Source organism: Gopherus flavomarginatus, chromosome 4, assembly GCF_025201925.1.
Source record: "Gopherus flavomarginatus isolate rGopFla2 chromosome 4, rGopFla2.mat.asm, whole genome shotgun sequence".
NCBI lineage: Eukaryota > Metazoa > Chordata > Testudines > Testudinidae > Gopherus > Gopherus flavomarginatus.
The window spans coordinates 191,748,353-191,765,213 of record NC_066620.1 but is presented as its reverse complement, the minus strand read 5'-3'; the positions used below and the strand labels follow the sequence as shown (position 1 = coordinate 191,765,213).

The following is a 16,861-nucleotide window of genomic DNA, read 5'->3' as shown; positions in this document are numbered from 1 at the left end:
AGTGACTGAAAATGCAGTTCTGATTCCCCAACCCACCTTTTCGCTATTTTTGAAGTGGTAGACTGATGTTCATTCAGACTAACTTGGAAGTTAAATTCTCAAGTATGGCATAACACCCAGAATCTTGTCTGATATTTATATACAAATACAGTCAAATAACCACAACAAAGAATGGGCCTATGGGTATGCCTCTCTCTTTTCCAAACCCAATCAGAGACCGCTGATGGTATTTTAGGGAAAGACTTTTAGGGGGAGGCATTGTCTCTACATTTTAGTACGTGAGCAGCACTTTCTCCAGTCCCCTACAGATTTTTTCTGTTACCCATTTGAGTGAGGAGGTGAACTTCTACATGTGAGGTGAAGACTGGAGATGTTTTGGTTTGTTAATTTAGCTTTGGTTGTGTTCATATTCACCTATTTGAGGGGAATTATACTTCTGTGTTTGCAGCCATACTTTGATCGTAAATATCAATTTTTGTATAAATTTGGATTACTTAAAACTAAAAAAGGCACGCAGAGGAGACATTTCATAGAAGATATATTGATTTCCTTCAGTAATGTGAGCCTTGAGCATCTTTTTTGTCTGTTTGTCCCACTAAGATCTCTACACTTTCCTCAGCACTGCCTTGTCTACATGGAGTATATGCCTTGATTTAAGCCTTAAGGCCATTGCCCTGCTTGTTCAAATCCCTCCTCTAGACCCACTTTGGTTGTGTCCCTTACATGAAACAGCCCAGCAACTATGGCTGAATTGTGTAGCAGCTGAAGACATGCAGATTTTATTTACTCCAAAAGACAATGACTTGGAACAGTTGGGAGCCATCAAATTATGCAGTGCTTAGCCTGTGTAATATTGAGTTAGCTGCCCTTCCCTCACTTTTTGAACACATTATAATCTAATAAAAAGTTCAATATTAAACTCTTTGGGGCAGGGCCCATGTCTGTCTATCATGAATACTTTAAATTGAACCATAGGCTTTGTGCTGATTTTTGCACCCCACACCATAATGATCAGACTGGTGCATTCTTAAAATCAATTGCTTGCTTGTCACATTTCCGAGATACCAAGGTTACTAGATACACTGCAGAAATATTGATAGATTCCTGCTAAAACATATTTATAAACATTTGTTATAATATTGCCATTTACATATGCATTCAGTAATCTAAATGCACATGCTGTATCTAATTATTAAAATCTCCTCAATGGGGATTTATGTGCCTGTAGAGAGGGCAGAATGTTGCAGATTAAATCTGCCATGTGTGTATGACAGTGACTGTTCCCCATGCTAACTAGTCATGGATTTTTAAGTAGTATTTTCCTCCTTAGAAAGTAGTAATGATGATCAGACTTATGCTATGGCTACACTTCAACTGCTACAGCGGCACAGCCACATCACTATAGCACTTCAGATGGGTGGGTTCTCCTGTCACTGTAGTTCATCCACCTCCCCAAGAGGCAGTAGCTAGGTTAATGGAAGAATTCTTCTGTTGGCCTAGCACTGTCTACACTGGAGTTAGTAACTATGTTGCTCAGGGGTATGGATTTTTCACATACTTGAGGGATGCAGCTGGGTCACCTTAACTTTTTTACTGTAGACCTAAGTCACAATTGAAAGGGTTTGTTCCAATTAAATTCTAAATGGTTATGCTTATAGTCTGAGTAGTTACATAGGTGGACACAAACATGTGACTTGACCAGATTTTCAGAAGTGTTCAACACACAACAGCTCCTATTAGGCACCTAAATAAGGAGGTGAGATTTTCAAAAGTGCCCAGCTCTCTTTGAGAACAGAGGGAGCGAAAGGATGGCAAGCACTTCTGAAAACCTAGTCTGTGCTGAATGTGCTGAATCGTCTTGAAAATCTGACTCTTCAGTTATTAACAAAGCTAGCTCACATCTATCACAATTGTATCCTTTTAACTGGATACCTTCTTTCACTCTCAGATATTACTACCAAATATTCCATATATATGAATATGTCCACATGGCAAATTGCATAGGCATGAGATAGAATACACAGGTTCTTGTGAAGCAATGCCTCCTTCACTGTGCACCATATAAGATGAAATGTTGTTTTAAAGACAATAATAATTTTTGATGCATTTTACACTTGAGCAATAGTATGTAGTCATGCATTAAACACTTATTTGTACTTGATACAATGTCAGCAATTTTAATCTATCATTTCTGTGTATTCTTTTTTGGTTTGTTTGTTTTTAAACACAGAACATTGCTAGATTAACTTCCTGGAGTTCCTGGAAGGGTTGTGTTTGTGTAATTTTTCCTCAAGCTTTTTGACATTGTGTACTATTTTTTTTTTTGGCAAAGCTTAAAAGCAGCAGCAGTGCACAGAAGTGTGCCCCTAAATGCTGCATTAAATGTTTCAATAAATTTAAATGTCTGTGTCTCCGTTTCATTAAATGTACTCAAGTCCTTTATTTTTTTTTCTAATTTATTGTCTTAATTTAGGTCATTAGTATCACGAGTCACTCAGCTAAGATATTTGGTAACTAGTATGTGTTTCTGGGTGTCACAGACCATTGGTCAGCTAACAATGAAATCATGTAAACCTCTTTGTCACATGGTGCAGTTTGTGTTAAAAGTTTGACAATGCAAAAGTATAATAAACCACTGTGTATTGCACTTGACTTTTCTGTGAAATATAAAAAGTTTATACTGTTTTTATATATATATAAAAGACATATATATACTGTTTTTAATCCTTTAATATATATATAAAAGCAGCAACTCGTCTGAATTTTTTACAGAAGTTTGTAATGTTCTTTTTCTGTTTGTTTAGGTGCTGTTTACAACTTATTGTTGACTGTCCCAGTGCTATCCAAGATGAGCTAGATCTCATTCGTGCGCTTAGTTATCTTGAAGAATTTGGTCTGACAATCTTGCCATTACAAGGTACAATGTACTACTTATGTCCCTTACGTGATGGCGTGGTGGAACATGACCCACAGTTCATTAGCTGAAATTGTGCTTAACTTTAATATGAGTAATCCCAGTGAAGTTAATAAGACTCCATATGTACATATATTTTACTCTTGTGCATAAGTGCTTTGCTGCGTAAGAGTTTTAATATTTTTTCAGTTGGTAAAAGCACTTTGGGGATCCTTTGAGAGCGAAAGACACTGTTTAAATGTAATCTGTTTTCATGAAACTATTTTGAAAAAGTGAGGGGCTTGATCATCATTGATGTTGAGTATGCACAGCTCCCACTGACTGCAGTGGAAAGTACACCTCTGAAATGATGCCCAGAATATTCATACAATATTAATTATGTTGAAAACAACCTTTGAGAGAGTCCTTTTTTCAAAAATTCTGCAGGGAGTTGCTCTTGAAAAAAGAATAATTTTCTTTCTTAAGCAGATTGCTGTATGGTTTCATATATTCCTGTAAAACAAATTGGCAGTCAAGGTCAACATTTGCAGTAGATTTCCTTTGGAGAACTCTTGTTTTAAAATTGTAAATAGTTTTTTTTTTTGTGTTTCCCGTTTTTTTAAAGTGGTGTGGAGTTTTCTTTTGTTTTTCTATTGCAAATATTTTTTTAAAAGCTAAATGAAACAGCTATGTTTCCATAGGAAAAGCATAAGAACTTCCTGTGGCACAGGGTTGAAGGATAAAAAAGCTAGGTACTAAATATTTCTATATTCTACAGTTGAATTCTTCTTCTTCAAGGTGAATTCATTCATTTATTTTGTTCAGTTTATAAATGACCTTTCAGTGATATGCATGATTCTCTTATGCCTGTTACACTTAATAAAACAGAGTAATATAAAAAAAATCATATTGGAATACAGTTTTAATATCACCTGTAACATGTCCAATTTGCCATAATTACTGCATGTGAAATGAAGCCTGTCATTTTTAATGGTACTGCTTTATCCTTCTCTCTTCAAAATCTTTTGAATAAATTAATCTAGTAAAGGAATAAAAAATCATTGAAGTTTTCATACAGCTGCAAGAAGTTTATCTTAGCTAGATGCTATTGTACAATAATTTAAATATTTTAAAGATGTTAAAATAGCACTAAGAGTGAGACACTATTTAGGAAGGAAAGAATTAAAGTTGTGGGTTTACATTCGTAGTGTACCCTGTGCTTGGGAATTGCAGTGCACTGTATCAGAACTTCTCAGAACAGTAGAGAGAGGAACAAATACACACACACACACTCCACACCCCATCTCTCCGCCTCCTTTCCCATCCGATCCTGTGCAGTATCATCTTGCTCAGTAGGATGTTAGGATGCTCTCACAACCTTTCTCAGAATTTCTCTGTGGCTATGAGCCTAACCTTTAGAGTTATTTTACTTATACCATCTTGTCTTTTAATTTCATTAGCTTGGCTTTTCTTTATCCTAACTCCATCTCTTCTGTTCCCCGTCCCAGTTTTTTTGCAACCAACTGAACAGTCATCTCTAGTTAATTGCCAAAATATGTACGAGTCTCGTAGTATATTTTATATATATTAAAATAGTTGATCATATCTGTACTTCTGGATGTCATCTTCCTCCTCAAATAGTTTTACCAAATTTCGTTTCCTCTCTCCATATCAGATCTTCTTGAGACAATGACTCCTGACTCTGCTTTCATCCATAAAAATCTCTTTATGTGCCTCTTTTAGTTTAGTTTCTTCTCCACGTTTTCATTAGTAGTTTCCCAATCATTTCTTTCAGTTTGTTTTTCTCTAGCTTTTGTTGCATTTTCTTTTCTTTTAATACCTTTCTCAGTCTTTGTCTTCTAATCCCACTAATCATTCATGTCCACCTTTGCTTGCCCATACTCTTTAAACTGAGTTTAGGTGACTTTGAACTAATGAAAAATAACTAAATTGATCAAGTCCTGAAAGGTCACATTTGGGACCATCTTAGCCCTTCAGGAGTTTGTCAGGAGATTTTTAGTGTTGCAGGTGCCATTGATCTTAAATGCAAGACCCTGCGTCTAATACTAGCTTGCAAAATACTCAGGATACTTTACCGTCCCAGCTGCAACATAGTCTCTCATCATTATCTTCACAATGATGCTAAAAAAGAACATATTAGTTGCCTGATTTATTTTTTGTTTGTTTTTTAAATACTGGGGTAAGTGAGCTAGTAGAATTTTGCAAGGCTCTGTTAAAGCAATGTTAAGGTACCCCAAAGGAAACATCCTAGGAGCAGAAGTACAACTCTACCTCGATATAACACTGTCCTCAGGAGCCAAAAAATCTTACTGCGTTAAAGATGAAACTGCATTATATCAAACTTGATTTGATCTGCTGGAGTGTGCAGCTCTGCCCTTCTCTGCCCCCGCCCCCCCCCCCCCCCCCCGGAGCACTGCTTGTGTTATATCCGAATTTGTGTTATATCGGGTGGAGTTATATCGGGGTAGAGGTGTAGTGTATGATTTTGTAGTGTAGAAGCTACTTGAACAGCATTCTAGCATTGTGTGCCAAGAAACACTCTTTCCGCCTACCTGCCCTGGTTTAAAAACATTTACAGATATCCTTGTTGTGGATCTAAAATGCTAACTTTAAGACGTTATTTAGTCTGATTATCCATCCATCCGGCTGCACCACAGATTTGAACCACATAAGTGTTTTTTTTTAAAATCCCACCTGTACTTTGTTAGAATATTCATCCTATTGTTGTAGTACCTGAGTGCATCTTATGAATCATAGAAGATTAGGGTTGGAAGAGACCTCAGAAGGTCATTTAGTCCAACCCCCTGCTCAAAGCAGGACCAACTCCAACTAAATCATCCCAGCCAGGGCTTTGTCAAGCCAAACCTTAAAAACCTCTAAGGATGAAGATTCCACCACCTTCCTAGGGAACCCATTCCAGTGCTTCACTACCCTTCTAGTGAAATAGTGTTTCCTAATATCCAACCTAGACCTCCCTCACTGCACCTTGAGAACATTGCTCCTTGTTCTGTCATCTGCCACCACTGAGAACAGCCTAGCTCCATCCTCTTTGACCTCCTGAGGTCTCTTCCAACTCTAATCTTCTATGATTCTTTGGACGCTCCCCCTTCAGGTGTGGAATCATAGAATATGAGGGTTGGAAGGGACCTCAGGAGGTCATCTAGTCCAACCCCCCTGCTCAAAGCAGGACCAATCCCAGATAGTTGACGGCTGCTGTCAAGTCCCCCCTCATTCTTCTCTTCTGCAGACTAAATAAGCCCAGTTCCCTCAGCCTCTCTTCATAAGTCATGTGCCCCAGCCCCCTAATAATTTTCGTTGCCCTCTTCTGGATTCTCTCCAGTTTGTCCACATCCTTTCTGTAGTGGTTGGGTCCAAAACTGAACACAATACTCCAGATGAGTTTGCTTTAAAGAAGAAGGGGAAAAAAATAAAACACCTATCTTCCTTCCCTGCCAACAAGAAGTGGGATTGGGGACTACGTCTGTTCTCCCTTCCCCTTTAATGAATCCATTTCTACGTTATTTGAATATAACTATGCAGTAAGAATTGAGAGAGCCACTGAGAGGAGGATTTGAGAGCTTCCAAAGTTCCTGCCTTGATTCTTGTGCTGATCTGGCCAATATTAACAGTTGTTCACGTTAACGAGCTATATGATTCACCCTTGTTTTTTATCTTCTTAATCTCAAGAAGACTGACACATTTTACAGATGCAGTCTTATGTTCAGCTCTTGAGTTCCTGCTATATAAATAAAACATAAAAATAACCTTGTTGAATGTATTTGTATTAGAAACAAAATTGCCCTTCTGAATTAATGGCTTTAAAATTAATGACATGATTATAAAGCTTTTAGGACTTTTAAATATTATATGTGAAAATTGCTTAAATTTTTTTTTTACACTTTTAGGGTAGAGGGCCAAGTTCAAACATAGAGTTCTTAATTTTTGTGTGTGTGTGTATGTATATATATAATATTTTAATCTGAAGGGGTGCTGTTTACTGTTTTTTCAATCTTAAAATGGGACTACTTGTATCTTTTAAACTTTATTTGGTGGTTCCATTTAGATTAAGGATGTGATCCTTCTTTCAGTTATACTGTTGTGCATCAAAACTAATTATTGAAGCGAGTAGAGTTACACCAGTGTAGAATGGTGTAAATTATTGCCTATTCAGGCCCATAAATCCATTAGTTTTTACCTCTAAGTTCTGGGCTAAATTCTGTTCAGTTACGTCAGTGTAATTTTTGTAACACAAGTTTAATTAATTACAATTTGTACTGGTGTATAGACAGTTCAGTTAAAATCTTGGGGTGTGATTTTACCAAAATGGTCAACGTTGACTGAATTGTACTTAAGTGGTAGAACTCTAAGGTTAGGCCAATACTGAATACATCTGAAAGTCCCCATCTTTGATATTTATGAAACTGCAGTGTTGGCTTGGTGTGTGTATTACTTTTAATTAGAATGAGAAATACTCTGACAAATTTAACTGGTGCAATCAGTAAATGCAGAGATTTTAATGGTGCCCACTAATGTTAAAATGTGCCTCTGAAGTCCTAATGTAAATTGCAAGTTTTTCAGGATAGAGAGATGTATTTTATGTGTTTGTCAAGGACCTTCTGCACAGTCCTCATTAAATTATAACAAATAATTATACTACCTTAGAAAACAAGGTATTTTGTTTATGCAGCATGAGTAAGTGTGCCTGCATTTTAAACAAAAATTATATACATAAATTAGAGAAAGTTTGCACTTATAATTTTCCTTTAAATATTGTATTTTCTTTAAACAGTGCGTTTGTGTTCTGATCGACTCAGCCTCATCAAGGACTGTATTGCTCAGTTGCCCACAAACTACAAACTGTCTGCCAAACTCCTGGGACTTGCAGATTTACTGAGAGTTGCAGGTAAACTGTTGTAAATGTTAAACTGCAGTGCAAGATATGTGTTATGTTCAAGGGCATTTGAGTTAATCATCACGATGTACTTGAGGATGTCACTAAATTGTCCTCTGGAGGAGCAGTCTTCAGGGAAGACTGACCTATTTTACAGGTGATCTTGTAGTCAGCTGTTGTGACCTTCTTTAATACATAAAATAAGAAAAGCCTTGTTTAATTTAGATTTTGAGCCAAAGATCATGTCAAATTTGGATTTACAGGTGACAATATTTTATGATGTAGAACCAATTAGTATTAAAATTCCAGTAATTTTTTTATCCCTGTCAAGTATGCTAGTTTGATTTAACAACAGTCCTGTTCATGTCAGAGAAGAAAAGTTGTGTGTCACATAAACTTCAGTGTAACAACATGATTTATCTGCAGTTGATTTAGCATATTTTTATGCTGAAGGTAATGTGTTAGGACTGAATGTTTATTTAAGATGTTGAACGTCTTGCAGGATTGGACCTGCAGTACAATAGCTGTTCCATATTGAAATTTCTGCTTTTTCAGAAAAGGAAGGCAGTGAATTTGGCATGTTCCTCCAGACTTCTCTGCTGAAGTGTTTTCAACACTCCAATTATATTTAATGATAATAATGCTGAGAACTTATATGTAACTCTTTTCACGTATAGCTCAATATAGATGTTGCTATTGGTATTTTGGAGGCATCACTAGAGATTCTATGGTTAGGACTATGTTGAAGTTTTTGGTGTTGGTTGGGAAAACTAATCTTCCTCCCTGGCTACCCTGTACATCTTGCCTCCCACCACTTAGACCAAATCACTGATTTTCCTTTTTCATGTCAATATTACCTCTTGCATATAGTTTATGCTAAATTCTTGTTTTGTTTCTGTTAATGTTTACAAGGGTATTAGTGTGCATAAAACATATTTTCTCCAGACTTTGAATGTGAGGCATGTGACCGGCATATGTTCTGAGGTGGCTTACATAAACTCTCATGCATCTTGTTGACTTTCTTTATCACTAATGTCTGTTTACTAATGCGAGAAGTATGAGGAATAAGCAGAATGAACTTGAAATGCTAGTAAATGAACACAACTATGACCTAGCTGGTATCATGGAGACTCGGTGGAATAATATGCATGACTGGAATATTGATATATAAGGGTACAGCTTGCTCAGGAAGGACAGGCAGGGAAAAAAGGGAGGGAGTGTTGCCTTATATATTAAAGAATGTATACACTTGGACTGAGGTTGAGATAGAAATAAGAGACAAATTTGTTGAAAGTCTCTGGGTAAGGATAAAAGGGGTAAAAAACAAGGGTGATGTCATGGTAGAGGTCTACTACAGACTACCAAACCAGGAAGAAGAGGTGGATGAGTGTGGTTTTGTTTTTTTTTGTTTTTTTAAACAACTAAAAATCATCCAAAGCACAGGAGTTGGTGGTGATGGAGGACTTCAACTACTCAGACATCTTTTGGGAAAATAACGCAAAAGGGCACAGATTATCCAATAAGTTCTTGGAATGTATTGGAATCACTATATCTTCCCTCTTTGTTGTGCCATTCAGGGTTTTTAGGCAACAAAGTTCCTCTTGGATTTCATCGGAAGCACAATATATTGCAAAAACTGCCAAATGTGGAACGTTGTTTATATCCACGCTCTCATCAACTGCACTGGTGTGTTCTTCAATGCAGTTGTCTGCTTTTTGTTAATGTTTTCTGCCATTTCGCTTATACATCTTTTAACTGTTGTGCGAGAGACAGACAGTTCTTTTATTCTAGATAAAGATAAAATCCTATTTGGAAAATCATTGAACAAAACCTCTGAACTGCTGAGAAAAACTTCTTTTATATATTCCCCATCTGTAAACGGCTTTCCGTGTTTTGCAATGCATTGTGCAATCTTGTGACTTCCTTCTATGGCTTGATTTTTACTTACACTTTAGTATTTAAAAACACTGATTTGCTTCTCATATCCTGCTACTGCCTTTTTGATTGATTCAGTCTTACCTGCTTCGTCAAGAGAGGTTTTCTCGTGCTTCGTTTGAAAATGTCCTTGAACGCTTGATGTGCGACAAACAACACTTTCACAACAGAAAGCACAAACAGCACAGTCCTTCTTTTGAATAAATCCAAATGCATCTTTCCAAGAAGGCTGAAATGAACAGACATCTAACTTTGACAAAATGTCAGCTCCTAAGAAAGCATATATACACCTCAACTTACAGTGGGGGGTGGGGGGGAATGGCAAACAAATGGCATGCTCAACATCAAACACATGGTGTGATAGTGAAGTAAGCAGCAAATCAGGACTTAAAAATATCCCAGTACAGTAACGCTGGAACAATTTTTAAGGTGAGGGTGCTGATCTGTGCCCCCTCTTGCCCCTGTCTGCACCCCTCACTGCCCCAGTCTGGGGCCAGAGGGCCATAGCTGGGGGCAGCAGCAGATCCGCCTGGGCCAAGGTCAGGAGCAGAGCCCTGGGCTGGCAGCCAGGACCCCAGGCCAGCAGCGGAGCTCCTTAACCGGTGGCCAGTACCCAGGCAGTGTTGAGTGCCACTGAAAATCAGTGCGCATATTGCCTTTGGCACACATGCCATAGTTTGCCTACCCCTGGTCTAGATAATTCTTAGTCCTGCCTTGAGTGCAGGGGACTGGACTTGATGACCTCTCAAGGTCCCTTCCAGTTCTGTGATTCTCTGATTATCTTTTCAAAGAATAGCTCATGATGAAAATACTACATTTTCTCAGTTAAATTAATAGAACTGCATCAGTCGTGAAGTATGCCATGTGATAGCACCAACCCTATTGCCCATTGTCTTATTACATGCTCCTCCTGCCCCTTTGTCTGTTGCACTTTTAAACATTTATAATTCAAAATAATTTCTTGAATATTTACAAGTGCAGTGAGGAGCAGGGGACATTGCATGGTGTCAGGGAAAAAATTGTGGGTGACTGAGAGTTATGAATGGCTGAATTGGATTGTGGGACCCAGGGGAGGTAGAGAAAGGGTAACAGGAAGTACTATCCTGCCTTTTCAGTTTGCTTAACAATAATGTCATAGAATGATAAGTTAAGGTAACCTAAACTGTATATATTTAAAATAATTGTATGCATATGACTTTGTGAGAGTATATATGCACCGATGCACTCTCACATATATAAATAAGTAATAACCAATCCCTAGCTCATTCCAATAAATGGCGTGTAGATAAGATTAAATCTCTCCCTCCCCCCCTCTCCCCAAAGGCAGGGTTACAGCACTTTTTTTTTTTAAACTGTATCACATTGCTTTTTCTATTGTTTACTAACTCACCTAAATGATAAGAGGAAGGAGAACAACCACCAAAGGAATTTAGATAAAGATAAAAAAGATCATAGTGGATATTTAAGCCATTAATGGGATTCTTTGTGCATTAATAATTGTTTTCACAGCACACCAGGCAACTCTCAGTAGTCACTCCCAAGATAAGTATGAAATTTCACGGAAATGAGTGTACTTCAAGAGGCTATCTCACTGAGCAAAACACTGTGCTTTAACAGTTAGTAATATTTTTTTGTCTCTCTTGGCTGAATAAATGTACAGAACTGTGTGTTCCCATGTTGTCATTAATAGATTCCACTTTGTAATAGCAACAAAACACTTCAAATGGATTATTTTGTATATAAAATCACTCTGCATTTGGCTTTATACTTTTACTGTCACTGGAGGTTTACAGCATGCCAGTTTGTTTGGCCTTATTGCAATAATGGAAATATTCTTTACCGTAGACCTCTGGTATGTTTTTCTAATGAATCCTTGCCTACAGTTAATACCTTAGTTCTTCTTCAAGTGATTGCTCATATCCATTCCAGTTAGGTGTGTGTGCCGCGCGTGCACATTCGTCGGAAAACTTTTACCCTAGCAACTCAGTGAGCCGGCAGGTCGCCCCCTAGAGTGGCGCCGTCATGGTGCTCGATATATACTCCTTCCGGCCCACCCGCTCCTCAGTTCCTTCTTACCGCCCGTGTCGGTCGTTGGAACAGTGGAGCGCGGCTTAGCTGACCTCCACTTCCCTAGCTACTCGTAGTTCTCGTATATAGTTATGCAGTTATAATCCTTTTATATATATATTTGTATAGTTATACGTTTTTTCTTTGCTAACATAGTTAGTTTAGTAATAGTTAGCGGGATTCAGGAAGTAACCCCTTCCCCGCACCCGGTGCCGGAGCCCATGCACGGCTCACCGGGTTTTAAAATGGGCTCGGCCTGCCAGAAGCCGATGCCGAAGGGAGATCCACACGACTCCTGTTTGAAGTGCCTCAGGGAATCACACTTGAAAGCCCAGTGCCCCATTTGTAAGGCTTTTAAGCCGAGAACAAAAAGGAGCGGGACTTTCACTTACCCCTCCACCTTTGGCACTGAGCGATGATCAAGCGGCTGGCAGAAGCGCCTCCTCGGCACCGGACCCCGCCGGTACCGCCAAGGCCTTTCGGCACCGGCCGTCGCCGGCACCGAAGTCGACTCGGCACCGCTCCCTTCCTCCGAGGTCGAGAGAGCCTACAATTCCTTCTGGTGCCTGACGGCTCCCCGGCACGCGCCGTGGTTGAGCCCCCTGCTCCTGCTGCTTCCGTGCCACCTGCATCGCAGCCAGAGAGCTCGTCTAAGTCGGATTGCCCGGCACCGACACCTGAAGAGGCACCGATGACATCGGCACCGTCGATTCCAGTCCCCCAGGGCCATTGAATCCAGTTCCTGACAGCTCCCCAGCACGCGCCGTGGTAGAGCTTACTGCTCCCGCTGCTTCTGTGCCAACTGCACCGCAGCCAGAGAGCTCGTCTAAGTCGGATCGCCCGGCATCGACACCTGCTGAGGCACCGACGACGTCGGCACCGTTGATCCCGGTCCCACAAGGGCCGTCGAATCCGGTGCCTGACGGCTCCCCGGCACGCGCCGTGGTTGAGCTTACTGCTCCTGTTGCTTCCATGCCGACTGCACCGCAGCCAGAGAGCTCGTCTAAGTCGGATCGCCCAGCACCGACACCTACCGAAGCTCTGACGACCTCGGTACCGTCGATCCCGGTCCCACGAGGGCCGTCGAATCCGGTGCCTGACAGCTCCCCAGTATGCACTGTGGTTGAGCCTGCTGTTCCCTCCACGCCGGAGACATTACTAACGGCGAGGGATCTCATTGCCATGACAGAGTCGATGCTGCCTGACCCCGGCACTGCCGGTGCGGGTAATACAGTCTCTTCATATGACCGTCCTCTGCCAGCACAAAAGAGCGGCACCGTTCATGATCACGGTCCCACAGACGCTCCAGGTCCCGTCGGCACACCCGACATCACTTGCAGTCCCGGTGCTGTTTTCCTCATCGGTACTGGTCGCACTCGCCGCACCGGTCAGTATCCCGTTCGCCGACCCGCTACTATCGGCACCGTTCCGACTCCCGGCACCGCGACAGGTACCGTGACTCCCGTAGCCTCTCCTCGAGCCTCGAGATCTCAGTCGACCTCCCGGCACCGTTCTGGTTGTAGGTCTGGATCTCGTTCCAGGTACCGGTACGCCTCCCGGTGCCGATCCCCGGTGCCGAGTTGGGCAAGGTCCGATAGAGTCAGAGACTCTGCCCATGCCTTTTTTTAGTACCTCCGCAACCTGAGGTGGAAGAGGTCCCAGAGGTAGAGGACCCGGTATGGGGCCCTCTAAGGGGTACGACTACTCGTCTGTCCGCTCTCCTCTCTGCTCACTAGTCTTTCAGTCAGTTAAGGAGTGGTATTGGCATGGCCATCGGGCGCCAGCCCCGAAACCAAAGGAGGCTTGGCGAATGAACCTACTTGACCGCCAGGTGTACTCTGCAGAGGCCTTGCAGCTTTGGGTAGCAAAGCAACAAGCCTTGCTTAGCTGCTATAATTATAGCACCTGAGTGAAGGTAGTTTAGTTTATGGAGTTTCTCCCTCAAAACTCCCGCCAAGAGTTCGCTGCCGTCTTGGAGGACGGGGAAAAAAGGTACCCAGAGCGTCCCTCCAGGCCTCGTTGGACGCAGCAGACTCAGCAGCCAGGACTCTGGCCTTTGGTGTCGCCATGAGGTGCATCTCATGGCTTCAGGTTTCAAACCTCCAGTCGGAGCTGCAGTATGCCATTCAGGATTTACCCTTTGTTGGTAAAGGCCTCTTCTCGGCAAAGACAGCCCCAGGCTGCGAAGCCTATGGACAATAGGGTCCTAATGCGCTCTCTCAGCATGCATATGCCAGCGACCAAACGCAGGCCTTTCTGTCCCCAGCTGCCATACTCTGTGCCTAGCCAGAGACAGGGCTTTGGCAAACGGCGAGGCCAAGGTGGTCGCAGACGAACGTCAGGACCCCTAAAGAGCCAAGGTCAAGGTCCCTCGCAATTACCACTGGGACCAAAGACGAACCTTCCAAGGTGTGCCTGAGGGCGGTGTACCAGTCACAGGCCGGGATCCCAATCCCGCTTTCTCCTGGCGTGGCCCCAGTTAATTTCAGATCGCTGGGTCCTGCGCACGGTGGAGCATAGGTACCACCTCTAATTTGTTCCAGCCCTGTCCCCCTTCAGGGACCCCTCTCACGAGCAATTCCTCGTACAAGAGGTGCAGACGCCGACTGACGAAAGGGGCAAGGGGGTCTACTCCTGTTATGCCCTAGTCCTCCACTCGAACGGAGGTCTCAGACCTTCCTAGTCCTGCGCGGACTCAACCAGTTTAGGATAAGGTTGAAGTTCCGCATGGTATCCCTGGGAACCGTTATTCCATCCTTACCTCCTGGGGGCTACTATGCCGCCCTCGATATGAAGGACGCGTACTTTCGCAACGCCATCTTCCCTCCGCACAGGAGATACCTCCGCTTTCTAGCCAACTGTCAGTACTTCTGGTTTACGGCCATAGTCGCCGCCTACCTTTGGTGATGTCGGATATGCGGTTTTCCGTATCTGGACGATCCGCTTATCCGAGGAGACTCCGAGACACGAACCACTCAGCACGTGGGCATGGTCATGGTCTTATTCACAGGTCTAGGCCTGATGATTACTATAGGGCAATCCACTCTGGTTCCCACGCAGAGGTTGGACTTACTAGGGGCTATCCTGGTCTACAACCTAGCCGGAGCCTGCTTATCACAACTGCGGTTTTAGGAGATGGCAACAATCATCCGAGGTCCGCAGACTTTCCCAACGACCTCGGCTTCCACTTGTCTCAGTCTCCTGGGTTCATGGCTGCCCGCAAGTTTGTAACCAAACACGCCAAGCTCCGCCTCCGTCCTCTCCAAGTCCGGCTCACCTCGGCGTACCACCCGGACAGGGAGCCAATGGTCATGGTAGTCACCGTTCCCTCGAGCACCTTAGGCTCCCTAGAGTGGTGGCTAACTCCCTCCCTGGTGTGGGCAGGGATGCGGTTCCATCCGCCCCAGGCCTCACTGCCTCTGACGACGGACGCGTCATCTCTCTGCTCGAGTGCTCATGGTCACCTCCGAGCTTAAGGCCTTTGGTCTTCTCAGGAGCTGGCATTCCACATCAATGCCCCAAAAATGAGAGTAGTCTGCCTGGCGTGCCAGGGGTTCCAGCGGCAGCTGCGAGGCCGTTGTATCTCGGTGTTTACAGCCAACACAATGGCCATGTGCTTCATAAATAACCAGGGAGGGACATGGTCCTCCCCCCTTTTGTCAGGAGGCCATCCATTTCTGGGATTTTTACATGGCCCACTCGATGGAGCTGGTGACGTCCTTTCTCCCAGGCGTTCGGAACGCCTTGGCGCTTTGACTCAGCAGGTCTTTTCTGTCTTACGACTGGTCACTCTGCCCCATGTGAGGCGTTCTGCTTTCCAGAAGTGGAGATTTTTCCTCACATAGACCTGTTCGCTTACTGCAAGAGCAGAAAATGCCAGATGTTCTGTTCCTTCCAAGGTCTCTCCTCGGGATCGATCTTGGACGCATTCCTGATGCCGTGGAAAGGACAACTCCTTTATGCCTTCCCACTGTTCCCACTGGTTCATTAGGTCCTACTCAAACTCCGCAGGGGCAGCGCGCGCATCATCATGATCACTCCAGCGTGGTCCAGGCAGCACTGACATACCACGTTGCTCGGCCTGTCAATAACCGACCCAATTACCCTGCCAACCCACCCAGACCTCATCACTCAGGGCCACGACAGGCTTCGTCACCCGGACCTGCAGCCTCTTCGCCTCACGGTGTGGCTGCTGCGTAACTGAGCCGGGGTGACAGGAAGCCTTCCACCTGGTCGACGTACCGGGCCGAGTGGAAGCGCTTCTTCTACAGGTGCAATACACTCGATCTTGCTCCTACTGAGGTCTCGATCCCCTCTATTTGGCCTGCCTCTGGCCTTCAGCAGCAGGGCCTAGCGGTATCATCGCTGAGGGTACACTCGGCAGCCATCTCTACCTTGCAGCCAGGCTAAGGTGGACGTTCCGTGTTCTCACACTCTATGGGTTCGAGGTCCCTCAAGGGCTTGGAGCGCTTGCACCCTCGGGTGCGCCGCCCAGCCCCAACCTGGGACCTCAACCTAGTTTTAACCAGACTTATGTCTCCCTCATTCGAGCCGTTCGCGACCGGCCCTCTGCTATACCTGTCTTGGACGACAACTTTCCTCGTAGCTGTTACATCGGCCAGACGAGTCTCCGAGCTCAGAGCTCTTACGGTGGTTCCGCCGTACACTAGGTTTCACAAAGACAAGGTGCAGTTATGACCGCACCCGGCTTTCCTCCCTAAGGTGGTTTCGGCCTTTCATGTTACCCACAGCTCAACGCAATGGGCGCAACAATTGCACTCCCTGGACATCTGTAGAGTGCTCGCATTTATATTGCGCTGACAGAACCATTTCGTAAGGTGCCCCAGCTCTGTCACGGTAGCAGACCAAAGGGAAGGCTTGCTTGTTTTCCTCTCAGAGGATCTCATCTTGGGTGATGGCGTGCATCCGCACTTGTTATGATTTCCTCATATTTCCCCAAGCCACATCACCGTGCATTCTACCAGGGCTCAGGCTTCATCTGCTGGCTTGTGTTCCTACCCACGAGATCTGTCGCGCAGCTCCATTGGTCCTCG

The 16,861-nt window shown here is 43.5% G+C and overlaps 1 protein-coding gene across 1 annotated transcript in view; it reads left to right on the top strand.

The window, feature by feature from the left end:
* Positions 1-16,861, top strand: part of NBAS (NBAS subunit of NRZ tethering complex) — a 368,998-nt gene that overhangs the window by 122,075 nt on the left and 230,062 nt on the right. The window contains exons 25-26 of the mRNA XM_050951646.1: positions 2,773-2,917; positions 7,704-7,817. Of these exons, the coding sequence (XP_050807603.1) occupies positions 2,773-2,917; positions 7,704-7,817 (259 nt within the window). The remainder of the gene's footprint in view (positions 1-2,772; positions 2,918-7,703; positions 7,818-16,861) is intronic.